Source organism: Musa acuminata, chromosome BXJ3-3 (assembly GCF_036884655.1).
Source record: "Musa acuminata AAA Group cultivar baxijiao chromosome BXJ3-3, Cavendish_Baxijiao_AAA, whole genome shotgun sequence".
Taxonomy (NCBI): domain Eukaryota; kingdom Viridiplantae; phylum Streptophyta; class Magnoliopsida; order Zingiberales; family Musaceae; genus Musa; species Musa acuminata.
Genome location: NC_088351.1, coordinates 3,341,435 through 3,364,631, shown reverse-complemented (window position 1 = coordinate 3,364,631; position 23,197 = coordinate 3,341,435). Strand labels below are relative to the sequence as shown.

The 23,197-nt window shown below is 39.9% G+C and overlaps 3 protein-coding genes across 7 annotated transcripts; 2 read left to right on the top strand and 1 right to left on the bottom strand.

The window, feature by feature from the left end:
* Positions 1 to 118: 118 nt before the first annotated feature.
* On the bottom strand, positions 119 to 11,277 carry LOC135633684 (probable aminodeoxychorismate synthase, chloroplastic). 4 transcript variants are annotated; one of them, XM_065143453.1, is made up of 13 exons: positions 10,881 to 11,277; positions 9,775 to 9,906; positions 9,578 to 9,645; positions 9,047 to 9,111; positions 8,764 to 8,830; positions 7,004 to 7,279; positions 6,815 to 6,935; positions 6,358 to 6,596; positions 4,048 to 4,157; positions 3,842 to 3,944; positions 3,270 to 3,352; positions 1,238 to 1,888; positions 119 to 801 (listed from the first exon to the last, which is right to left on the bottom strand). In XM_065143453.1, exons 1-13 carry the CDS (start codon positions 11,191 to 11,193, stop codon positions 279 to 281), a joined length of 2,751 nt encoding a protein of 916 aa, XP_064999525.1. In that variant the 5' UTR covers positions 11,194 to 11,277; the 3' UTR covers positions 119 to 278. The 4 variants fall into 4 exon arrangements, with proteins under 4 accessions (XP_064999525.1, XP_064999524.1, XP_064999526.1 ...); XM_065143452.1 differs by having other exon boundaries at positions 6,358 to 6,621; positions 6,828 to 6,935; XM_065143454.1 differs by lacking the exon at positions 6,815 to 6,935 and having other exon boundaries at positions 6,358 to 6,621.
* Positions 11,278 to 13,855: 2,578 nt separating this feature from the next.
* LOC103976845 (GATA transcription factor 20) lies at positions 13,856 to 18,736 on the top strand. 2 transcript variants are annotated; one of them, XM_065144316.1, is made up of 8 exons: positions 13,856 to 14,649; positions 15,440 to 15,781; positions 15,864 to 15,950; positions 16,042 to 16,154; positions 16,411 to 16,539; positions 16,941 to 17,046; positions 18,161 to 18,232; positions 18,502 to 18,736. In XM_065144316.1, the coding sequence occupies exons 2-8, from the start codon at positions 15,461 to 15,463 to the stop codon at positions 18,580 to 18,582; spliced, it is 909 nt and encodes a 302-aa protein (XP_065000388.1). In that variant the 5' UTR covers positions 13,856 to 14,649; positions 15,440 to 15,460; the 3' UTR covers positions 18,583 to 18,736. The 2 variants fall into 2 exon arrangements, with proteins under 2 accessions (XP_065000388.1, XP_009390446.2); XM_009392171.3 differs by lacking the exon at positions 13,856 to 14,649 and having other exon boundaries at positions 14,841 to 15,781.
* Positions 14,026 to 14,436, top strand: LOC135633847 (B-box zinc finger protein 32-like). Its single transcript, XM_065143791.1, has one exon. The coding sequence runs from the start codon at positions 14,026 to 14,028 to the stop codon at positions 14,434 to 14,436; it is 411 nt and encodes a 136-aa protein (XP_064999863.1).
* Positions 18,737 to 23,197: the final 4,461 nt, after the last annotated feature.

The following is a 23,197-nucleotide window of genomic DNA, read 5'->3' as shown; positions in this document are numbered from 1 at the left end:
ATTAGCAATCAGTTCAAATAAAAAATAATACAACAAGCTGGTGGAAAGACATTATGTGACAGACAATAGACCACGTCAAGTTCTAAATGAACCCACAATTACTTTTACAAGCAGGCAATAGAGCCAATATAAATCATTTCATCAGCTTTCATATTTCTGTAACAATGAATAATTTCTTGTGTTCCTATAATTCTTTTCACATCAAACATGAGTGAAGCATAATATAATTTTAGAAATAAGGCTTAAGAAACTCCTGTAAAGAGAGTAATAGTAACCCATCAGGAGACCATCTTCATTGAGCTGCCACAGGTATCCAAATCTTTGCTGCATTCTTCCACAGCCTTTGTTGGGGCTTTTGCTTTCAGCATCATTTCAGCATATTCATCTTCTGGTATCGACAATGCTGTAACTGCACCACCAGCTCCCACAGAGGCTTCCCCCTTGTGTATGATGACAGTTCTAATTACTATGTTTAGATCAAATGTCTGGTTGTATGAGAAGAATCCAATAGATCCTGAGTATATGCCTCTTGAGCAGCTTTCCAACGAATCAAGAAGCTCCATTGACCTTAGCTTTGGTGCTCCAGTCATCGAGCCACCTGGAAAGGCAGCTCTAACACAATCAATAGGACTTGCATTAGATTTTCTCTTCCCCTGGATGGTACTAACCAAAGTGTGAACGGTTGCATATGATTCCACTTCCATGAGACAAGGCACACACACACTGCCTGGTTCACAGACCCGTCCAAGATCATTCCTTAAAAGATCCACGATCATCAAATTTTCAGCCTGGTCTTTTTCACTGTTGAAATTACACAAATATAAGAAACAATTAAGCAGCAGAAGATCCATAAAGGCAGTCGATATTAAATTTAGTCTTAAATTTAAGAAACCAACCGATATAAGAGTTCCCAATGAACAAAGTGGTCAGAAAATTCTTAACAAAGTGATTAGAATCTGAGAAAATAAAGCTTGATCTCAGTTCAAGAAGGTCAATCTCATACCTGGAGGCACAGTCTACTCTCTAGTAAAACAACTCAAGGCATAAATAATATTAGTTCACAAATTATATGTTACGAAGCCTTGGAAAAAAAGTGAACCAGTGAACCTTAACAGACACATAAATTGTCTTTAAAGAAAACTACACGTGGTAACTTAGTTATAGAAAACAAGCATTGCTCCTTATCTAAGAAAGAGAAACCAACACTAAAATAAAAACCATGAGTTTATATTCTAACCTGTATTGCAACTGCAATCGGAGATGTTCATCTTCATCTGGTGTTCTACCACGAGCTATTGTCCCCTTAATGGGCTTCGCTTCGAGCGTACCGTTTCCATCTAATCGAAGAAATCTTTCTGGTGAGGAGCAACATATACATAGATCTTCCCTGGTAAAATTCAGCCAGGCAGCATATGGGGCCGGATTTTGATTCCTGAGACTGAGGTATAAATTGAAAGCATTTATGTTGTCAACCTTTTTCATCATCTGTGTTGTTAAACACAATTCATAACTTTCTCCATCTTTAATCAACTGCAGACACTTCTCGACATCCTTGATATATTGGCTTCTCGACTTCTGAACTATAAAGCTTCCCTCATTTGGAAAAGATGGGGTAGCACATGATGTTTTATTCTTAAACTTCTTGGTGGATAAAGATTTTAAACTGAGCAGCCTCTTCTCGGTCTCAGCTACCCATGATTTTCCTTTTAGGTTTGCATGTTGACCCATCCAGGTATCTGAATTATGATTATCATGCAAGGAGAGAATATATACATCTCCATACCAGTGATCAATCGCCACGAGATTATCTGCAAAGAAGAAGCAAGCATCTGGAGCCTTTGATTTGTGGCCGTTAAATGATGCACCACATTCAACTTTAAGTTCATACCTGGTCAGTCAATTAAGATTTCAGACAACTTTATGAAATAATACAAGCAAATAAGATACAAAACTAAAAAAGCATTTAACTATTCAATAATTTTAAAAGTTACTACCTGCTGATTCACATTATATGTATGAGCAAGTTATCAAATATGAAACCAGTCCAAAATAAAGGTGTTTTCTACCTTTCAACAGCATGCTTGAGATTCATCTAGATTTACACCTTGTTAACGCCACTACATTAGGTGAACTTCTTTGAGAATTCCACTATATACCCCCTGCAATAACTAATAGATAGCCCCAAATGAGGCTGAGCTATTTCTTAAGATATTGTATGGGTTGGCTACCACCTCCAAAGAGCATCATTAATCTTTTTGTGGGGCAACGCATATTGTGCATGGGTCATCACAAATATAGTATCTGACCATGAAATGCTTGTGGTCGTTAACTAAACTGCGACCTTCTTCGCATCCCAATGACTATCCAATCTGATGGGACAATCACCAGGGCCTATGTGGTGGGCCATGAAACCTTTGAATCGCACATCACCTATCCAGATTATTCAAGTAGGTGTTTATTAACCAAACAAAAACATCAGGTATCTAAGAAAGGAAGATTGTGATTGCTTAAAGAAAATTGTAAGCCCCACAATAGTCCCACAATGGGTATCTAATATAAAACAATCGCTTGCACATGTAGCATTACATATAAGAGATAGTTTAACTGAAACCAGTTAGACAACAGAAGTTTTTAATGCAAGTAGTTATAAGCTATCAAAAGTCAATATAGCACTCAACAGCCTCTTAAATCAAATTAATCTGCCATTTGTAGTGCCAAAAAGTGCACTCTTTTTATCATGGTTTGCAGTACCGGTCCGTACCGCCCGGTACGGGCGGTACGTATCGGTCCGACAGGCTTCCGGTACGCGGACCGCCTGTTACCGGTCCGGCTGTAGTAGTACTACAGTGCTCGGCACACCTGAATATACCGCTCGGTACACCTGGGTGTACCCAGGTGTACCGAGCGGTATACCGTACCGTACCGGTACCGAGCCCAGGTCGAAACTCCGGTACGATACGGTATTGCGAACCTTGCTTTTTATACATAATCTCCAAATTTTCAGTAACTGTTTCAAATATTTTCCTTCATAATCTAACATCCATAAAACCAGCTCTCAGATAATAAGCCACAGTGGTCCACAAAAATCAGCCTGAAATATAGAAACAGATAATCAAGCAGATAATATAGACCTAATTAATGATTAATCACAGATAATCAAGCAGATGCGCCGGCCATTCACCAAAACTCAAAGATACTTTTAAATATTTGTATGTCAAAGCATCACAGAGTAATAATTAACACTTATCAGAAAAAAAAATTCCACATACCCAAGGTAACCAATGTATCCACCACAAAAATCAAAGGGCAGGCCTTCATAATCTCTTCTGTCATAGTGAAATGATTCAAGTTCCTGAATATATCAAGAAAAAGTTTAGAAAGACTGATCACAATGTGCTTTTGGTTCGTATTACCGGTGTACCGACCAACTATTGGTACGGTACATACCAAGCTGTATCGAGCATACTGACACATGATACACTGAGGTATACCAATGTACAGCTCATACCGATCCTCTATCGGATTGGTACGTACTACCTATACTGAGCATTATACTTCGGTACGTCAAACCTTGCTTCCAAGTTCCAACATAACCTAACAAGCACTTCAATTAGGTGTGTTTGGAGACAGAGAAACAGCCTTACATGCATATCATGGAATTTAATTTCTATACTGCTAACAATTTTAAGGCAGCATCATAGGAGCATCCGAGCTAGGGCATGGAATTGTCAGAAACTAACAAGATTCCAAACAAAAAAAAGTTCAAGAAATAGTCATAGTCATGCATACTTCTGCAGATTATGTGAACCAAATAATCAAGTATTTAGAAAAAGAACAGTACCTTCTTCAGGAAATCAAACAGACCATCCCTAACAAAAATTGTCTTCAAGGATCCATAGATATCCTCAATTGTCAGGTACCCTCCAGCTTCGGTTGTCGTTTTACTGAAACAAACTGTTACTATGTTAAAAAATGTAGTATTGCTCTGAAATGTTTGGTACAAGTTATACTAACACAAATAACCATGGACTGCAGTTAAGCCCGGACCTTTTTTCATGTCCAACTTGACAAGATGGAGTTTTATCAGACAGATGAAAAGTCAATTGCTTCCATAAAGGCCCCCCTTTGCCACCCATGAATGAAAAGCGTGCCCTACCCTAAAAAGAGCTTAGATCAAATCTTGAATGAGCTGTCTGGCTATGAAAGAGGGAAAAATAGGATGACAACAAATAACACATATCATATAACAAAAAGGACCACCACAATAATAATTAATGATAAAGCATATACAGAAAGATTACACATTGATACATTTATAACATTAGAAAATAATCCACTGAGAGGCAATGATAAATCAATCAGCAAGTGAATGAAATAACAGACTACATTACTGAATGATGTTTTGTGTGCATGTTTGGGCTAATTACATATTATCCCTTGTAATTAGACCTCTTTAGCATTCCGATCCCCATACTTAAAAAAATTGTATTGAAATCTCTATAATTATGAAAGTACAATATTTAACCCAATTTACCCTAACGCCATCGGCTTTACCGACGGAAGAGACAGCACGTGTATAAATAACACAAAAACGATAAGCAAAAAAGTAATTTTAATGGTGGTGACAGACGGTGGCGTCATGAGTGGCTGTTATGGTGTGGTCGACGACAACGACACAATGGTTAGCTTTGTCGATATCGATCCAAACATCGACAATAAGGAGGAAGAGAAGGTAGAGCAATGAGGCATCTGCGTCGGTTTCCGAAGGAGGAAGAGAAGGCATCTGCATCAGCACTGCACCACTCTACCTCCTTTTCCTCCTTCGGCACTGCTCTACATCTGCATTGGTGCCAAAGAAGGAAGAGGAGGCAGGTGAGGCCACCACCACGGTGTCCTGCTCAAATCCTTGGACGGTCGCTTCATCCAATAGCGTGGCGAATTCAAGGAAGGGGGAGTGGACAGCGAGGAGGGAGAGGTTACGAGTGAGCTCAGCAAAGAGGCATGCCTGCTTCAAGCTCTCGAGCTTTAGCCAGTGCAGGAATGACGTGTATGCCCCGACCATAACAGCGTGGTCGCCAAACTGCTTCCAAATCAACTCCACCCACAACCGGAGGGGATCTAATCAGACGATGAGGACTGATCGTTGTACAAAATGGAAGCCCAAAAAGTATAGATTCGATGACAAGGGAGACAACAAACCCTCATCCTCCTTCCTGCTCACCTTCAATGTTGTGGTAGTGGGGGAGAGTATCAGAAAGATGGCAACGACGGATATGATGAGCAGGAAGGAGGATGAGGGTTTGCTGTCTCTCCTACCATCGGATATGTACTCTTCAGGCCTCCATTTTATGCAGCTATCAGTCCTCGTCGTTTGATCATATCCCCTCCAAATTCCAATCACGGGCGGAGCTGATCCGGAAGCAGGTCGACAACCATGCCGCTATGGCCGAGGCGTATGCGTCGTTCGTTCGTCAACTAAAGCTCAAGAGCTCGAAACAGGTGCGCCTCTTCGCCAAGCTCGCTCGCAACCTCTTCTTCCTTCTCGCCGCCCACCGCCCCTTCCTTGAATCTGTCGCGCCACTAGACGAAGAGACCGTCCGAGGATTTGAGTGTGACGTCGTGGTGGTGGCCTCACCTACCTCCGACACTGACGTAGATGCAGAGCGACACCAGACGAAGATGAGGCAGAGCGGTGCAACACCGATGTAAATGTCTCACCTCTCGCCGATGTAAATGCCTCCTCTTCCTCCTCCCCATTGATGCTCGAATCGACATTGGCAAGGGCGACCATCGCGTCATTGTTGCTGACCATCACCACAACAACCACTCACGATGCCACCATCTGCCCCCACCATTAAAATTACCTTTTTCATATCGTTTTCGTGCTATTCATGCACGTGTTGTCACGTACTGTATCTTATGTCAGTAAAGCCGACGACGTTAGGTTAAATGGGATTAAAAGTTTCACTTTTATAACTATAGGGATTTCAATATAAATTTTATAAGTCTGGGAACCGGGATGCTAAAGAAGTCTAAAGGGTAATATGTAATTAGCCCTATTTTTGCATGTGCCTAAATACGTGTCTACATCAGCAAAGGCTTCTAATAATTTTCTAACTTGCCACCTTGTTTACACATTTAAATCAGAAACCCAACTGAAACAGATCTTTCAATTGTCTTATTTACCATCAATTAGTTAACGTTTAGACATACTGAAGCTTTTCACAAGAATTGGGAAAATGGAATCCAAACTTTTAGCACCATGTGCATTTAAACATCAGAGAATATGCATTTAAAACGTCAAAGAAAAGCAACTGTTAAAATAATATGTCGGTATTAGGAATCTTAACATGATACCTTATCAGTTGAGGAGCTATCTAACCAAAATGTGTTGTCAACATTATAATCTCCAAGCAGCTCACGGAAAATATTTTCTGACCCCCCAACCTCACTTAACAAGGAATCGAACTTCTTCCACTGCAAGCTTAGATACTTGACATCAACACCTTTTAGCAGAGGCATTGAGATTCCATACACATCTACAAACTGCCTGATGGCACTTCTTTCCCATAATAACTCACCCTTGGGAAGTTCTTCTAGTGATTGACATGCACGAGACACCTGTATCATGTCAGTAAGTTCTACTTCTTTAATGGAACAAAAAGAAAAAGACAATTTATTTAAATGTGAAATGAGATATTATTATCCCATGGGGAACTAAGAAATGATAATTGTAAAAGTTCAAATTGAAAATTGCTTGTCGATGGAAGTTATATGGCACATCCCATGGCAATTAGAAATATTTTCTATTTACCACAATTGTGAACCTGTCTTTCATGAAGCAGCGACCTCCTCATACCATAGTCAACAGTCATCTTTTTGAAGTTCTTAAATATTTGTCTTCCATGATAAGTAGCAACACTTTCAGGATGGAACTGGGAAAATATAATGATTAGATGAAAGAAGCATGAGGGTATGATAACAAAACATAGAAACCACATACTTGCACGCCATAATGAGGCCTGGTGGAGTGCCTTACAGCCATCAAGAGTTTTCTGCTACCAAAGTCATTAGTGTTGCTAATAGAAGATAAGGTGTCATCAATATGATGACCAATTGCTTGACATTGGTTTAGCTGATTCCCAAAAGCATCAGGAATCATGTCAGATTCTTGTGCTTCTAGAAAAGAAAGTGTATGCCCAGAACTAATCCATGCTATTGGAATAAGCTCCTTTGGAAGTGAGTCTGCATTTATTACAAGTGAATGATACCGCACGACCTGCACACTCTTAGACATTAGTCAACAGAGAACAAAGCATATTTTATCTTATAAGATATCATAAAAGAAAAGAAAAAGAAGAAAAACCATGTTGAACTTAGACAGACATCATATTCTGTATGATTTATATACATGCGTCAATTCAATTAAACAGTTTGTAATGTTTTATAGTTCTGAGTATTAGACAATTAAAAAATAACATATACAAAAAATTTGTATTGTTGAGATGAGAATGTTGAGATAAATGTGTGGAGTTACTAGGAAAGATAGGAAAAGAAATATTTTTATTTATGAACTAGATATCGCTTCGATAAAGGATAAGATGAGAGAGGATCGCTTAAAATGATATGGATATGTGATTAGAAGACCTATGGATACAGTAGTTAGAAGAAGCGTAATGATTAATGTTAATGATAAAGGGAGAGAGAGAGGAAGACCTAAAAAGACCTTAATAGAAGCTACAAATAAAGATTTAAATACTCTAAACCAAGGTCTGCCATACCGAAGCGTACCGCCCGTACCGGGCGGTACGTACCGGTCCGGCAGGTTACTAGTACGCGGACCGCCCGCTACCGAGCGGTACGCCCCAAAAACCCCCGTATCGGGCGATACGGGGCAAAATCGGGCGGTAACGATCGAAATTTCGATCGTTACCGTCCGACACCACTCGGTACCGCCCGGTACCACTCGGTAACGATCGATTTCGACCGTTACCGTCCGGCACCACTTGGTAATGGTTGAAATCGACCGTTACCACACAATAGCAGTGCTACAGTGTTCCAATGGTCAATTTGACCGTTGGAGCTTTTTCTCCTCCTATTTAAACCATTCTTCTCTCCCCTATTTCATTATACTCTCTTAAACTCTCTCTCAAACTTTCTTTTTCTCTCCTAAACTCTATAAAACAACGATTTGCGAATTCAATCGAGGCTAATTTGGGAAGATTAAGAGAAAGAACTTTCTAATCAAGAGGTATGTATTTATTTATTTTTAATTAGAGAGTAATTAAGACTATCCTAACTTTTCTAATCAAGAGGTATGTATTCGTTTTCTAATCAAGAGGTATGTATTTGTAACTTGAAAACACTATCCTAACCTTTTTTTTCTAATTTTCAAGTATTTTGGAGGGATAAATCGATAAAATCAGGTGTACCGCTCGGTACACCTCGGTATACTGGTCGGTACACCCGTACCGTACCGTACCGAGCCCGGGTCGAAACTCCGGTACGGTATGACGGACCTTGCTCTAAACTAAACTAAACAAATGACATTTTACAAATCTCAATGACAGAAAAAAAGATCCATGTAGCGAACCCTAAATAATTGGGACTCACGGCTTTATTTCTATATCAATTCAACTAACAACACAAGGATTAATAAATAGTCAAATCAACGTCGAAAACAACTTGCACAAAAATGACATATTACAATGTTGTGAAATTTGAGAACCTCCATGTAGCTAATATATGTGTAAGTGGGGTCACCTTGAAACCAGAATTTATTCCTGATGGAATATCTTTGAAGAGATCACAACCTGTGTGCTCGATTTCACTGAAGTGAATAAAAACAAAAACAAAACATCTGTTAGTCACATGATAGCACTGAATACAATCCCAGTAAAACAGTTAAGCTCATCCAATACTTAATGGAACTAACATAAATGTTGGAAGATGTGCTGGGCCAAAAACTAAAACTCAGCTACTAAATATCAATACTAGACATTTATGTTCTATTTTCACTGACTGATCCCAGCTACAGATATTTCACCTGAGACGTCCATGAATAGGTTCAGGGGCATGAACAATGTCAGCTCCATGAACAAATCCCAACACCTGAGGCAGCAGAAATTTATTGCATAAGTAACAGTGTGAAAAAAGAAAAAGAAAAATCTCACCTATATTCCACCCATCAGCATGTATAGCAATAATAACTGTGCATGCAACTTTTTGTTTTTCTAAATGACAATAAAACTCTAAAAGTGATAGTGTCAACTATTTAGATAAGCCGATATTCCTGTTTTCTAGACAAATTCCCCTAGCAGTATAACATTTATAAATTTCCGTTTCTATAAATTTCCATTACAAAATAAACCTATGGTAATGCTGTATAAGTTGTTCTATGTAGCATTAATCACGGTGTGTAAATCATTATGAGCTTGTGATTATTATGACTCAATATGGTAATGCTTTAAATTCATACAATAAGTATGTGCACGTTAGACTGAGTTCTCTTGCTAATATTGTGGTAAAAATAAAGGATGGAAATGATATAAAGATGGCCAAACACACAAACAATCACCTGATGACCAAGGCAAACACCCAAAATAGGGATATCCTTGCATTCAAGAAGTATCTGATGACAGATTCCTGTAGAAACCAGGAAAAAGAGAAAAATACTCCAATTAACAATTCAAGAATTGGTAGGATGGCATCTAAAATTCGATAATTGACAAGACATGTGCATCAAAACATGAATTTATTCTGCTAGGTACTGACCTATATCTTTCGGGCATGTTGGTGTTCCAGGTCCAGGTGATATGACAATATTGTCAAAAGTCTTTTCTTTATACAAACAATGATAGATGTACTCCCATGTCCACTCATCATTATGAACCACCACAGGCGGCACTATTAAAGGAAATAATACACAAGCAGAAACAAAGAGAAAGAATGTTAGGACCCAAAAATAAAATTGATATAAAAAGAAAAACTCATAACAAAAACTAAAAGGTTTCGCTATTCGTGTTTACTGAATGATAATCTAGCACAAGTATAAGCTACAAAATCATTTCAGGTTTCTGAACGCCTACATGAAATTTTCAAATATTATTTCTTTTATAAGGTGCAATCCTTGGTTCAAATTTTGCCGGGGTGTCCATCACCATGGTGTCACATGTGATAGACTAATGAAAATGATTCCATAATCCCAACTTAATAAAGGCCTCTTCCAATCTTCATTATGCATGACTGCACAATATTAATTGTTTCTTTAACAACTTATTTTACTTCTTACTTTGTCTGCCATGAATACAATAATTACCTTCTCAAATGGTTCTCCAAAGTCTGTGTCAATTTCTTATACCTAGTCCTTCCAAATAAACGAAGTTTATTGCCAACCCATCTTGCAGGATTCTAGCATTAAAACGAAAGAAAACTCTTGTACTAAGATGGCAAAGGATAGCTTCCTCAAGCTCTAATTATAAGTTCCGAGTAAACGGTATAAATGCATTGAACAAGGAAAGTGCTCAAGAATTCAAGTATGAATTTGGCAAGTATAGAACATCGTTCAACGTCTGCATAATATCAGAGGAAAAACAGAGACATAATCCACGCAACGGTATAAGCAGAATAGATCCCGCTCTATAACTTCAAAGAAAACAGAGAAGTACAAACAAAACAAATGACATCCTGATACAGCAAATCAATCTATCCCCATGTATTCAGATGCGGAGCCAAGTCGCACGAATTGGATCAGGAACGTTAAAGAACAAATGAAAAGGTCATTTTGTCACAAGGGCACACAAATCCCGAGATTCCAGAGTAAATAAAAAGGAACAGTAGCACGAGAACGAATGAAAGATCGACAAAGACAAGGAGCTCACCGCCATTAACGACAGACAATTCTTGATATATGTTGTACGTATAGCTATCGTAGTTGTCGATCAGCAACGTCCGCACGACGTCATCGCTCGAGATCTCATTCTCCCCCTCCTCTTCCCCGTCCTCGGTATCGCCAGGGTTCCCCAACCCTCCTCCGTGGGCGCGCCGCCGGGCCACCAGCGGCGAGATGGGTCGCGCGGCGAGGTCCGGAATCAGGGCAAGGGAGCGCGGCGCGAGGCGAGGCGACAGCACCGGCCGCGGAGCGAGGCCTCGAGCGACGGCCCGGGCGCTCGGTCTCCACGAGATCGCCGACATCTCCCTCCCTACTCCTCTCCTCTCCTCTCCTCTCTTTGGGTTGCGGGCGAAGGAAGAGAAGAGAAGAGTCGGGTGGAGAGCGGAGCAGCTCGTGGCGGCTTTTTATTCCCCCTTCAAGTTGGGTTGCGGTGTGCGCGCGGGTAGGCTCGGGGTAACGTGAGCCGGCGAGAGGCGCCAATCTCAAGTGAGCTCGTTCGGGGGAACCATAATGCCGTTAGGGCAGGCGTCATCTGCACGCGAGCAAAGAGGGGGCCGGGTGTTCTAGGCACATGCGATGCACGTGAGTGAGCATGGAAGAATAGAGTTAAATAAAACAAATATTTATTTATTTAAATATTAAAAAAGAATATTGAAAATTGGAATAAAATCATAAATATAGTATGCTTTGGACACATTGGAGGATGTCATAATTGACATCAAATTAAGAAGATCGAAGTAATTTAAGTAAGAGTCCATATTATTACATTTTGGCGAAATTAATCAATCAATCATGTAAAAGAAAGTTCAAAGTGATAGTGAAAAAAGCAAGTCTATAATTATACTAAACACTTAATAGTTCACGGAGATTTTAAATGAAATTTTAATTTAAAATTTTTTTAATTAAAACCTTATTTAATAAATCAAATTATGACTTATTATAATATATTATATATTATTATGATCGGCTTTAGTTATCAACCGAACATGACAAAATGAATCCTTCTTAAATGTTATTACATCTAAAAAAGATTAAATTTGTTCAAACAAAGTAAAATATAATCTAGTCAAGTGATAGATTTTTACTTACAGAAAAAAAATTCATATCATGTGTCTCATTTTAATTTATTTTTTTATAAAAAATTATGTTAAATAATATCTCTAAATGGGTCTGACTTTATTACCAATGATATATATATATATATATATATATATATATATATATAAAAGGTTCGAGTACTAAGATTAATTCAATGAGTTTGAAATAAAAATAAGCTTCAAAATGATCTTATTATATATCATTTATTTTAATAATTATTATTGGATTATTATCGGAATTAGCATTAACACCCTATTCAGGCTCGATCCCTCACACCAGATCAATGTCGGTGTCAGACGCTACCAGGAGTACGATCCTGCTTCTTGCCAATGGGCACATCAGGCAATGGTAACCTTCTCTATAAATACCCTCACATTCATGAGGTAAAAAGGCAAAAAAAGGAAGAGAGGTACATAAGAAAAGACAACTTAGCCAAAGAACTCCCCTGTCACTATCTGCTAATTTGATCGTCGGAGGGGTCGAGTCGAGCTTTCCGACCCGACCTATGTACAAGTGTGAAGACGGTGGCCTCCCACTTCAACTTTATCATAAACATAATTTTTTAATTAATAATTAATTTTCTTCACTTTCAAGCATGTCTTTCTTTGATGTTAGTGATCTGAGATTTACTCTGCATTACAATAATGTAAGTATACTTTCTTTATTATTTGAGATTCGCTACTAGAATATTAATATTAATATTAATATTATTATCTCAACCTAATAATCTAATCGATGTCTACTAATTTTGATTAGTTTGACTTACATTCATCATTATTATTTTTTTTATAAATAATAATATTTTATATTTTTTATTTGAGCTAATATTTAATTATTTCATAAATTTTTTTAGCAATTTCACATATTTATCTCAAAATGTATATTTTGTATCATTTATGTCATGCTTTTCCGCCTAACTTGACAATGAAGCATTGATATGTGGGCTCGAGTGTGATAAGGGAGGCTTTAAGCAACATGAGATCTCACACATCACTCATCAAACCGGACATTGACATACCTACAAACTTCACAGATGGAAGAGAAGGGATGTGAGGCTTCCCTTCAAAGCTCAGCAAGAATCACTTTTCAGCAGAATGAACGGTTGTGAAGGACCCTACAAGAACTTGCCTCCATGAGTCCCTCTCCCATCAAACCTTATCCATCATCACCTTCCATGACCTGAAAGGACTTGGATTCTTGTGGCCCGGGGAAGGCACACACACCTACACCCAATCCACCTTCCCCTTTGGGGATAATATTTTGGTATGTTCTGGCTTGGAGACCCACCATGGCTCTTTTAACACAACTCTCTTTAATCATAATTCGGATGAATAACATTTTCATACATAATCTTCTTGAGCTAAAAAAGAAAATTATTATACCTTTTTATAAGATCATTTAATTTCACATTGATTAATGGGAATGAAAACGAATGACTCGTAAGTTCATTAATTCTTTTTTATCATTAGAATTACTTTTAAAAGCTCACATAGGATAAAATCGAATATATTTAAAATGAAGAATTCTTCACGAGTTTACCACCCGACCTTAATTTTTAAATATATTTTATAATATATTATTAAGCTTTGATGGCTTCCCATATATCTTAAAATCTATATGAAATTTCTATTCAGTTGATCACAAGGCTGGTGAATATATATATATATATATATATATATATATATATATATATATATATATATATATATATATATATATATATATATATCGGGATTTATATCGGCCATTGCATCACGTTATTGTCTGCTACGAACTGTTCAACGATAACAATCCGTTATTATATTTTGGTAGCAGCAGCAGTCTGCGTAGTACGAAAACGTCGTCCTATTCTGTTCCGTGTCAAACCGTCCCGATTGGTTCCGTTATCTTCTCCCCCTTTCGCTGCTTCCTCCTCCTCCCTCGCTCTCTCTCTCTGTCTCTCTTAAGATAACACGAATCGTGGCCCCTCCCCATCTCTCCTCCATTCTCTCTTCTTAGACGCGTCGCCTGCTTCCCGTTAGGGCTTTGGGCGATCGATGGATTCCTCGGCCGGAAAGATGAAGCCGAGGGAGACATGCGAGCTCTGCGGCGGCGCCGCGGCGGTCCACTGCGAGGCTGACGCGGCGTCGCTCTGCTGGGACTGCGACGCTCGCGTCCACGGCGCCAATTTCCTTGTCGCTCGCCACCTCCGCCGTATCGCCTGCGCTGGATGCCACTCCCTGGACGACGATCGGGTCATCTCCGGCGCCGGATCCCCCCCGGTCCGCTCGATCTGCCGCTCCTGCGGCCCCGACGGATCCGAGCTGTCCTCCTCCGCGTCGTCGCCGGTGACGTCCTGCGTCTCGACCGCCGAGTCGAAGGAGTCGCAGGAGGAGGGGGCCACCACCTCGAGAGTCGGATGCGGCGGAGACCGGCGGTGGGCGCGAAGGCGACGATCGTGTCGGTAAACTGGCGCGCGAGTGCAGTCGTCGAGGTGGCAGTGCACGTGCCGGGGGGTGTGCGAAACTAGAGTGGCGGATTTGCCCTCTTCGGGTTTCGACGCGACGCCGTGTCAGGGAAGCGGTGGCTGAGAGGGCCCGACCCGTGTTCCGTTGCATGGTCGAGGGTACACACTACATGATTCGGACAAATAACTCTACGCTGTTGCCACGATCACACGTGTGAGTTGGTTTTGTTTCGCACGATTCGGTTGTAGTCGTCCTTCGCATTAGAATTTCATTTTTCTTGCGGCTTTCATCTGTTTAAACTTATTAATTATTTTTACTACCACAACAACAAAATATTATTTGACATCAAATTTTCTATCATCGAATTCGGTTAAAAAACATATTTTTAATTTATTATTTTTAAATTAATTAAATTGATTTCATTTACTAAATAATAGTATAGCTAATTGGTCATTGGAAAGTATTTGGTTAAAACTTATATAAAATTCGAGTTTATTTGCCTCAATCAATTAAATGCACAGAAATAGCCAATTTATGTGCTAAAATAAATGGCCCACACGACCCGAAATATAATTTGCATACGGAAATGCAAACGAGTCTTTAACAAGCCCGAAGAACCACCTCATTTGAACCGTAAACCGTCGGCCCATCAAGCCCTATTTTGGTGGCTAAGGAACCGTTCGATGGCCGCATTGTTTCGTATTCTACGGCCCCGATTCGATGCCCGCAGTGGTCCCATGCAAGGCCGACGACGTCCCCTGCTATCATCTTCCCTCTCCCTCGTTCTCGACTTGGTGCCCCAAAATTCTAGGGTTTCTCTCAGCGACTGAGAACTCCGGGGTTCTTCCATCCGGGTCTCCGATGGCCTCCTATGGAATCCGATCTGAACTTGTTCATCTTCCGTGTTCCTTCTTCCGTTGGACCCAACCGATTCCGGACATCGTCTAGATACCGTAACGTCTTCTTATACAGTTTTCTCGTATTTGATCTCAATCTTCTGTAGTTGAGCGAGAGGAAAGAGGGAATGAGTGGAAAACCTAACCACATGTCGGATTTGAGGACGGCTGCGGCCCATCCGCTGGCCTCAGGCACCGGGGAGGGCCACATGATCGCGGCTGCCGACGCCAGGGCGATCCAGGGGTACGGGCACGATAAGGATAGTGGTGGCGGTTGCGACGGTATGGAAGAGGCCGTCGACGGGGAGGGAGTGGAGGGCGACGCGCCAGCCGATCATGGCGATTTGGGGAATCCACACGCTTTGGTTGTGCCTCCGGTTGCTAGCAATCAGCTCACCCTCTCGTTCCATAGGGAGGTCTACGTGTTCGATTCAGTCTCCCCTGAAAAGGTGATATTTTGCTTGCTGTTTTCTGTTTATTTGCAAAAGGAGGTGTCTGTCTTGAGTGGTAATGAACTTGCTTATCCTATAGGTTCAAGCTGTGCTTTTGTTATTGGGAGGACGTGAAATTGCCACTAGCACGGCTTCGATTGAATCAGCTACCAACCCACTGGATAAGGTGCTTCTTAGACTAAAAGTTCTTTAATGGGTTGGTAAATAGACTTGGGATATGCTTAATTTTTGTAGCTTGGTCTTTTGGTGCTTTACAGCGATCGAACTTCCCACACAGAGTTGCTTCACTGATGAGGTTTAAAGAGAAGAGGAAAGAGCGCAATTTTGACAAAAAGATACGGTACGCTGTTCGGAAAGAAGTTGCTCTCAGGTAAGAGGTGATTTTTTTTTTCTATTAGATCTTTTGGCAGTCATTTTTGTTTCTTTGCCTTCAACAGATAATATGTTCTCTGAGTTACTTTTGAGAATGTACAGTTTGATGGTTCTGTGCAATGCAGTATACATGTTGCATAGGTCTTGTTTGTACTATTCCATACTAAATTCATGACTTTGGCTTTTGGTTCTTGTATTTGCTGCCTGCTTTAGTGTATGGAGCTTATTGTTACCGTCAATTTGCATATTCACAGGATGCAGCGGAACAGGGGTCAGTTTACAACTTCAAAATCAAATCCTGACGTTGCAACTTTGGGTGCCACAAATTGTGAGGGAACCCAATGTTGGGGTACAATTGAAGGTCGACCACCATCAGCTGCTCTGTATGATCCTATAACTTTATTACTTATGGCTATTAAGAAATTCATAAGTCTAACTTACTAATTAACTGCAAGGATACTGTGCAACCTTCCAGTTTATCAGTTTGCTATATAGTTGTATAACTAATAGCACCATGGAATATAATTTGGAAAAAAAAAAAAATTAATTTTCTTTCAATTTTTTAGCACATTAACTTATTATTTTTCTATATTCTCTTACAGATAACCTCATATATTGTCTTCAAGACATTTTACTAATTAATTACAAGCTACATGTTCTTCTATTACTTTATCCAGGATGTTCTTTTTTTGAATTTGTGAACCATGGATTCTTATAATTTAGGTTCTAACATACAATATGATGCTTAAGATTTTGCTACTGTTGTTTCATTGGAAACTTTCAGTTGCCATCACTGTGGCATCAACTCAAAATCTACACCAATGATGCGTCGTGGACCTGATGGACCAAGGACCCTATGCAATGCTTGTGGACTTATGTGGGCAAATAAGGTAGTTATTAATATGTGCTATGGAAATCTGTAAATGTGCGATGCTTGTGAACTTGTCTGATATCTGTAGGAGTTAAAATTGTCGACCTACTAGCTATCTCTGCATGTGAGAATGTTGACATAACATGTATGCCACATATTCCAACGCCACTTATCATGTTTTCAGTGCATGTCACTGGCACACTGTGCCACTGCATGTAATATTGCCATCTTGCTAGGGCACTGCATGAAATGATGCACTCTGTAAATTATCTGAATTGTGAACATTCTGACTACACTGGCAAATGACAAACACAGTCTCATTTTTCTCATTAGCTATATGGTTACAATCATATGATTCTTAGGTTTTCCTTTTGTGTCTCCTTCATTTACCAATTATTACAGTCACTAGCTTGCTTAAACTCTTTTTCTTCTTTTGAGGTCGACAGTTTGGCATAATTGATAAAAATCAGTAGCTGAGTTTGGTTGTTTCTAGCCAGTTTCTGTGAATTTGTATTGAATTTTAATGATAAGGAAAGTTGGTCAAATTCTGATAGCCCCTAGCTGATGCCATCTTGGATCAGGTGATCCATAATGAAACCTGCTGATATAGCAAACTATAGTCCCACCACTGCTACGTCCCCCAGAGTATTTCTATTCCGTTGTTTCCAGTGGGCATCATCCTGCTCTCGTCCTCCCACCATTTTAGTGGTGACATATCAGAGTCCAGAGTGCCAAATTGGAGCTTTGTATCACAGTTAGATTGGACATGCATCACATATTCCTCAATCCAGTGGATGTTAGGATGTTGTTGAATCAGATTTTTGAAGCATCAGGTTGATGTGGGTTAGCATTGTTCCAATTTGCTCTGATCTGTTTACAGGCCTTGTGATGAGTATCGGGAATGATTTGAATTGTTGGATCTTTATTGTGCTCTTTGGGTCTATGTTTTTCTCATGTGTGATCATAGTTTACTTTTTCTGTGAAGTGATAGAATAAAATTCCATTGTGTTGACTGCAAAGATGCATGTCACTAAAAGCATGTACCTAGCTCTGTGAAGAATTGTTATTTGTCATCTATTAAGTATTAACATCTAAATTTTTTTTATCTTTTTATGCTATTTGGGGTTATGCAGGGTACATTGAGGGACCTCTCTAAAAATCCATCATTGCTAACACAAAGTGACCCTTTAGAAGGAAGTGAAATGGTAAGTTTGATTTTCAGCCAACAAGCTTTCCTTGTTTGAATCAGGAAAGAAAAAAGCACAAAAAAGGTTACTTGATTGACTTGGCTCTTTCTGGATGCTTCTGCAACTGCCATCACAATTTTGTGGGAGCTACATGCGCAGAGTGATTTCAGCAGAATGAGTTGGAACTCATTTACTATTAAAATCTTTCATTTTTTATTATCATTCATTTCAGCTTCGTTCTGCCTTTTATGTATTTGCTCTCATGACTGTTTTTTGTTTCTCCCCAGAATGGAGCCTCTGCACCTGTAGCTGAGGAACTGCTGCCACATGCTAATGCTGCCAATGACCATCACTCATCATCCTTATAAGAAAAATCCTGGTTGGAAAGATAAATAATAATAGGGGAACTCTGTACTTTTTTGTGATCTTAGAAAGTACCATACTTTTGCCTGTATTATAGCTTCTGATGTTGTTTATCTCATGTTGATGATTAAGGAAAAATTGACATTTGTTATGTGCTCACCTGCCGAACAACTCTCTGCCACTTGCTTCCTGAAATTGCAGCAGCAACTGATGACCAGAATGGTGTTTGTTTGTTCTCTACTGCAACCATCATTTCGTTCATTGGTTTTCCTTTCCAACTGTTTTTCTTTCTGGCATGTTTATACTTTTATGACTATTGAGTAGCTTCTTTTTGATATATATTTTACTAATCAACTTATTTTGCTAACGTTTCATAACAGAATAAATTATCAAAAAGAAGCCGGCAGAACAACAAAGAGATTATATTTGACTTGGTCTTGTTCAAACATTAAAGCTGAAAATCATGAAAGTAAGGATCATGCCTCTCTGAAGAGGCAGGTTACCCTTAACACATGATGCTACATGGAGCTTTCTAACTGTACTCTTGTGCAGCATATTTACGGAACAGTATATTACCAGTGGACAGCAGACTTTCTTCGAGTCTCTTTTGTGTATGTATGTATCACAGGAAAATTGCTTACATAAGTCAGGAACATCTGGAAAGATTAAATTGTATTGTTGATAATAAGATTAGGCCCTGAACTGGGAGTGGTGCACACAAATATCAAATTGCTATAGGTTTTACCAGACTGACAAGTTTACACCTCTGTGTATGAGTTGTGTATCAATGTATTGACTGCTACTGATAGCCTAGCAACTGCAGGGCATACTCTCATTCTCCATCCACCTATAGGTATGTTCATCTCATATGTTCTCGAATAAGATTTGTCAAATTTCTATATGTAATTCTTTTAAAATTCAGAATTCTAACTGGCTTTATTAAGCAGCTCAAGTTTGCATGAATACCTGTACTAGGGTGATAATTTGATAATGTGACTAGGGTGATGAATGTGAGACAACATGTTTGCCCCTCATGGAAGATGATTAGCTACTCCGGATTACGCTAGTTATGGTGCTTGGCAATTGGGATGACCAAGATGTATGTGTCATGCAGATGGATAGCAAGCATGTACTAGTCCTGATTCAATTATGATGCTCAACCTTGGTCTGAGCCAGACTATCAATTTGGTTTTTATTCAAGTCCTTTGGGTTGATTTTGGTTCCATTTTGTTTGTTGATCCAAACTAACCCCTACTTGATTCCATACTCTTTCTTTGCCCTTCTTACTCTATCAGAAACTGCATCCAGATTTGCTTGCTTTTGGTATATCAGGAACTAGACAAATTATCTACAAAAATACTCCACATTTGGTATGATGATTTTTCTTCTTTCAGAATGTCAAGGGTTTCTATTGTTAATTATATAACATCTCTCTCTCTCTCTCTCTCTCTCTCTTACTGTTTTGTTTTAGTTGTTGGATATAGAAACCAATAATGAGATGGCTGAGCACCTATTTGACTATGGTAGACTCACATGCCCAAGGATCTAATACCATCAAGAGCTCACATCCTTCTGACAAAAGAACATTATTTTTCTCAAGGAAAAACAAAATAAAGAATCAAATATCTGAATGGACTCTAAGCTGTATATTTTTACTGCAAGGTTCAAAGCTCTCTCTCCTTGTTTTCTGGCAACAGGAATGTGGAATAAGGATGCTATACTTTTCCATGGTTGAAGACTCGAGCAAGTCTCAGTTGCTGCAGTTTGAGGTTGGAGAAGACCATTAAAGAAATATGGAGTCTCATCATACAGGTAAAATGTGAATTGTTTCTGTAGATGAACATGGTATTTGACCATAGAAAATTCCTCAGCTGAACATTCCTTGCAAAGAGCAGCACCAAATGCTTCAGAACATTATGCCAAAAAACCTATGCAGTTAATCCCATGTAAAAGGACAATGCAGGCATGACATCTTGGTCTAAGTCTTGAACCCATAGACAACCACAGTACACAAACCCAACAAGAGTACACCATACCTTGATAGGAGTGATGGGTTTCATGCTGACAAAGAGAATCTATGTGAGTGAGCTTCAAAAGGAGAGCCCCATCTCTCTCTCTCTCTGTCTCAGAGAGAGAGAGAGAGAGAGCATGCGCAATCCTTCAATGGGAGGAGGGGGGGGGGACCCTTCCTGAGTACCCTAGGTGGAATTCTTGAAGCTTGGGTTCATCCTCTTGGCATTTAGCTACATTCCTAGTATCCTAAGCAGATTTGTCCCCCATGCCATTTATCCATCAAGACACAGTGTCTTCTCTCATATGCTTGTTTCCATTACAAGCACACCTCAGCGTACAGCCCACCCCCCTCTCCCAATCTCATCTCCTTTCTCCATCACTCCCCTCCCGGGTCTCTTGTCTTTGTTCTGTGACACTGCCTTTTGTGCTTCTCAAGGGAGCAGAGCTAGAAAACATTCCTTCTCTCATTCCCCTTGGTCTCTCCCCCAGTAAGTGCAGAGAGCCCAAGGCAGAGGACATGAATGTGTGATAGGTACTATGCTTTTCCTTTTTCTGACTTATGTCCCTCCCTCCCATGACATATTATTCTCGTGCCATGCATTTACATTCTGTTCCGTGGGACGAAAATTATGCCCCATTGTGTTGTTTCGGTGTCAAGCCTCCGCTGGAGTTTGCTCCACTTTCTGGACTTCATTTGCCACAGTGAGAGCTCGACTTACACTCAATCCTCACTCAACGAAAGCTATTCGATCAAGCATTCGAATCGAGTCTTTCTCTTCCTGCCTCGTAAGCTCACACTGCCCGATGGCTTCCTACCATCCTCTGCAAGAATCCTCCCTCACCCGAGCATATACTGTGGCCTGTGGCTGTCGGCAAGCTAATCTGATTGCAATTCTTTGTACCCGATGACTCCCCTTTCAGCTCAGTATCATTTCAAAGGCTCTGCAATATGTCTACAGCAACCACAGCATCTACTCTGCTCGTGGCCCACCATGTCAGTGCAAACGCAGCACCAACCATTTGAGCTGCCAAGCTACATTTCTCACCGAAAATGAGCCTCATGTAGCTTCTGCACCGCTTCACATCAGACCCAGCAACAGCATTGAAGGAGATGCCAGTGATCACGACTTCCAAGCACCGGTAGTGAGCTGGCTCTAATCAAGAGGGCCAAATGTGAATTAGATACTATTATTCTCTTCACATTCTTATCTTACTAAGCATTCTCATGGTGGCAAAAAATTCTAACATCGATGGAGTCTTGACATTAATTACACTGATAGATACAGTGTCATTGTTATGATCATGTCAGCTTTGTCTTGTTGCTATTCTTTCAGTGGCAAGCTCTTCATCGCTGCAATTTAAATGTCAGGTTGTGGACTTTGCTGAATCATGTGGCTCATTGATGGGTCTATTCCAAGGGGAGCCTAAGCAGAGGTGCTTCTGTTTTGTATGAGAAAGAGGAAGGGAGCAAGTCTGTCATATGTTGCTGAGAGACAAAAAAAAAAAGGAGTCGTCTCAGAAAGGCAGCTGCAATATTTAGGCCTTTCTTTCTCAAAGGCATGCTTTTACCCATGCACTATCGCTCTCCTGCTCCACTTTATTCTTGTGTACCAGCCACCCTCTCCCCCCCTACTTCTCTAGCCCCAGATTGATTGCTTTCCCAAGCTGTTCCAGCAGAGATTTAGAGAGTCAGTGATCATCAGCACACTCGCAATCATATGAGAGCTGCTGCTTTATTGTGAGCGAGTGTCTTGGGTTCTTCTGCATGCCACACACACACAGCTAGATAGATATGAGAAAGAAAAGCTCAAGAAAGAAATCCATGTTCCTTCCTTTTACTAGGACAATAGATGCTTTTTCATCTTCAAATATCATTACAGCATACAAGATTTACATAGTAAGAAAGATATGATCCAGCACAGTCTATGTTCAGTCTAAACAATAGAAAGTGATCACAAGTTCTTTCGAAAAGAACAGTTTCAGCATCATGTTTATCTCTGATCAGATAAGCTCAACCTTTTCGTTTAGCTTACAAGTACCTATGATGAGCCTGATTTGACTACTTCAAAAGCTTGTACTAATTAGCTTTTTTCCCTCATTGAACAGTAATGGATATATGCTTTGCTTTAGATGTCAGTAGAGAGTGCAACTGAGTTTGCACTTTTAAGTTTCATTCAATTGCTTTATTCATTGCCGCAGCTCACTCGCTTGACCTGAAAGGTTGCTGCAACTAATCCTATTACTTTCTGAACATGACAAAAAGGTTACTGCATCCTAAAGTTTCACCCATTCACATAAATCCTCAGCTCCTCCGAGGCCTTAAAGAAGTACCTTTCTTGTGGATTGGGGAAATTTCTTGATCTGCTTACTGGTTTTTCCACCAAGTATTCTGACATTGACATTCTACACTGAGATATGACTTCAGTATTTTCCATGATATGTTCCTTTTTCTTTCCCCTTCTTATGCTGCACAAATGCTACATGAGAACTCTGTAAACATGATATGTTCCTTTTTCACATGGATTTTTGCTTACCCAGTCGATGCGAATGTTGGAAAAAGGAAGAACCAAGATCAACACATTCTGAAAGCACTGCATCTTGTTACTA